Here is a 2000-nt window from a genome sequence, read left to right as displayed (position 1 = left end):
CGAGACCAGGACAGGCAGCTGCGCAATCACACCCTGCACACACTTGGTGTGGCCATCCAGCACCTCACAGGAGTCCCTGTGCGCGGTGTATCGAATGGCGCCCGTCCCGTCGTCCGCAGCATGCCACACCCGGATCGTGTTGTCCCACGACCACGAGACCAGGACAGGCAGCTGGCCATGCGCACTCGGCAGCGCAATCACATCCCGCACACCGTAGGTGTGGCCCTCCAGCACCTCACAGGAGTCCCTGTTCGCGGTGTACCGCATGGCGCCCGTCCCGTCGTCCGCAGCATGCCACACCCGGATCGTCTCGTCCCCCGACCACGAGACCAGGACAGGCAGCTGGCTGTCCGCACTCGGCAGCGCAATCACACCCTTCACATTGCCGGTGCGGCCCTCCAGCACCTCACAGGAGGCACTGTCCGCGGTGTACCGCATGGCGTCTGTCCTGTCGTCCGCAGCATGCCACACCCGGATCGTGTTGTCCCCCGACCACGAGACCAGGACGGGCAGCTGGCCATTCGCACTCGGCAGCGCAATCACACCCCGCACAAGGCTGGTGTGGCCCTTCAGCACCTTACAGGAGGCACTGTTCGCGGTGTACCGCATGGCGCCCGTCCCGTCGTCCGCAGGCCACACCCGGATCGTGTTGTCGGCCGACCACGAGACCAGGAGAGGCAGCTGGCCATCCGCACTCGGCAGCGCAATCACACCATTCACACCGCTGGTGTGGCCCTCCAGCACCTCACAGGAGGCACTGTCCGCGGTGTACCGCATGGCGCCCGTTCCGTCGTCCGCAGCATGCCACATCCGGATCGTCTTGTCGTCCGACCACGAGACCAGGACAGGCTGCTGGCCATCCGCACTCGGCAGCGCAATCACACCATTCACACCGCTGGTGTGGCCCTCCAGCACCTCACAGGAGGCACTGTCCGCGGTGTACCGCATGGCGCCCGTCCCGTCGTCCGCAGGATGCCACACCCGGATCGTCCCGTCGAACGACCACGAGACCAGGACAGGCAGCTGGCCATGTGCACTCGGCAGCGCAATCACACCCTGCGCACCGTAGGTGTGGCCCTCCAGCACCTCACAGAAGGCACTGTCCGCGGTGTACCGCATGGCGCCCGTCCCGTCGTCCGCAGCATGCCACACCCGGACCGTCTTGTCCTCTGACCACGAGACCAGGACAGGCAGCTGCGCAATCACACCCTGCACACACTTGGTGTGGCCATCCAGCACCTCACAGGAGGCACTGTTCGCGGTGTACCGCATGGCGCCCGTTCCGTCGTCCGCAGGCCACACCCGGATCGTGTTGTCGGCCGACCACGAGACCAGGAGAGGCAGCTGGCCATCCGCACTCGGCAGCGCAATCACACCATTCACCCAGCTGGTGTGGCCCTTCAGCACCTTACAGGAGGCACTGTTCGCGGTGTACCGCATGGCGCCCGTCCCGTCGTCCGCAGGATGCCACACCCGGATCGTCCCGTCGAACGACCACGAGACCAGGACAGGCAGCTGGCTGTCCGCACTCGGCAGCGCAATCACACCCTCCACACCGTAGGTGTGGCCCTCCAGCACCTCACAGGAGTCCCTGTTCGCGGTGTACCGCATGGCGCCCGTCCCGTCGTCCGCAGCATGCCACACCCGGATCGTGTTGTCTCTCGACCACGAGACCAGGACAGGCTGCTGGCCATCCGCACTCGGCAGCGCAAGAACACCATTCACACAGTCGGTGTGGCCCTCCAGCACCTCCACGCGTTCACCAGTTAGCACGTCAAGTACGTCCACATTCTTCCCACATCCACCAGCAACCAGTGAGCCACCGATGTTGATGACGTTTTCGTACGAGCCATCAAAGCGAAAGCGCTCAGCACCACGATGCGTGACAGGGTCCACGGCTCTCGATGGAATGAAAGCCTTAGACGAAGCATCTTTGCGCACAGCAGCAACCAGGTCCTTCACGGCTTTGGACGCCTTGCCATAGGCAAGTCGGGCGACAA

General features: G+C 64.8%; 1 protein-coding gene across 1 annotated transcript in view; it reads right to left on the bottom strand.

Moving 5' to 3' along the window:
* AMSG_12452 (uncharacterized protein) overlaps positions 1-2000 on the bottom strand; it is a gene marked incomplete at its 5' end in the record, with an annotated part of 15912 nt that overhangs the window by 11846 nt on the left and 2066 nt on the right. Inside the window, one exon of the mRNA XM_013897234.1 lies at positions 42-1964. Within this exon, the coding sequence (XP_013752688.1) occupies positions 42-1964 (1923 nt within the window). The remainder of the gene's footprint in view (positions 1-41; positions 1965-2000) is intronic.

This window comes from Thecamonas trahens (assembly GCF_000142905.1).
Source record: "Thecamonas trahens ATCC 50062 unplaced genomic scaffold supercont1.79, whole genome shotgun sequence".
In the NCBI taxonomy this organism is placed as follows: Eukaryota; order Apusomonadida; family Apusomonadidae; genus Thecamonas; species Thecamonas trahens.
The sequence above is the reverse complement of the archived record's forward strand: the minus strand, read 5'-3'. Positions and strand labels throughout refer to the sequence as shown.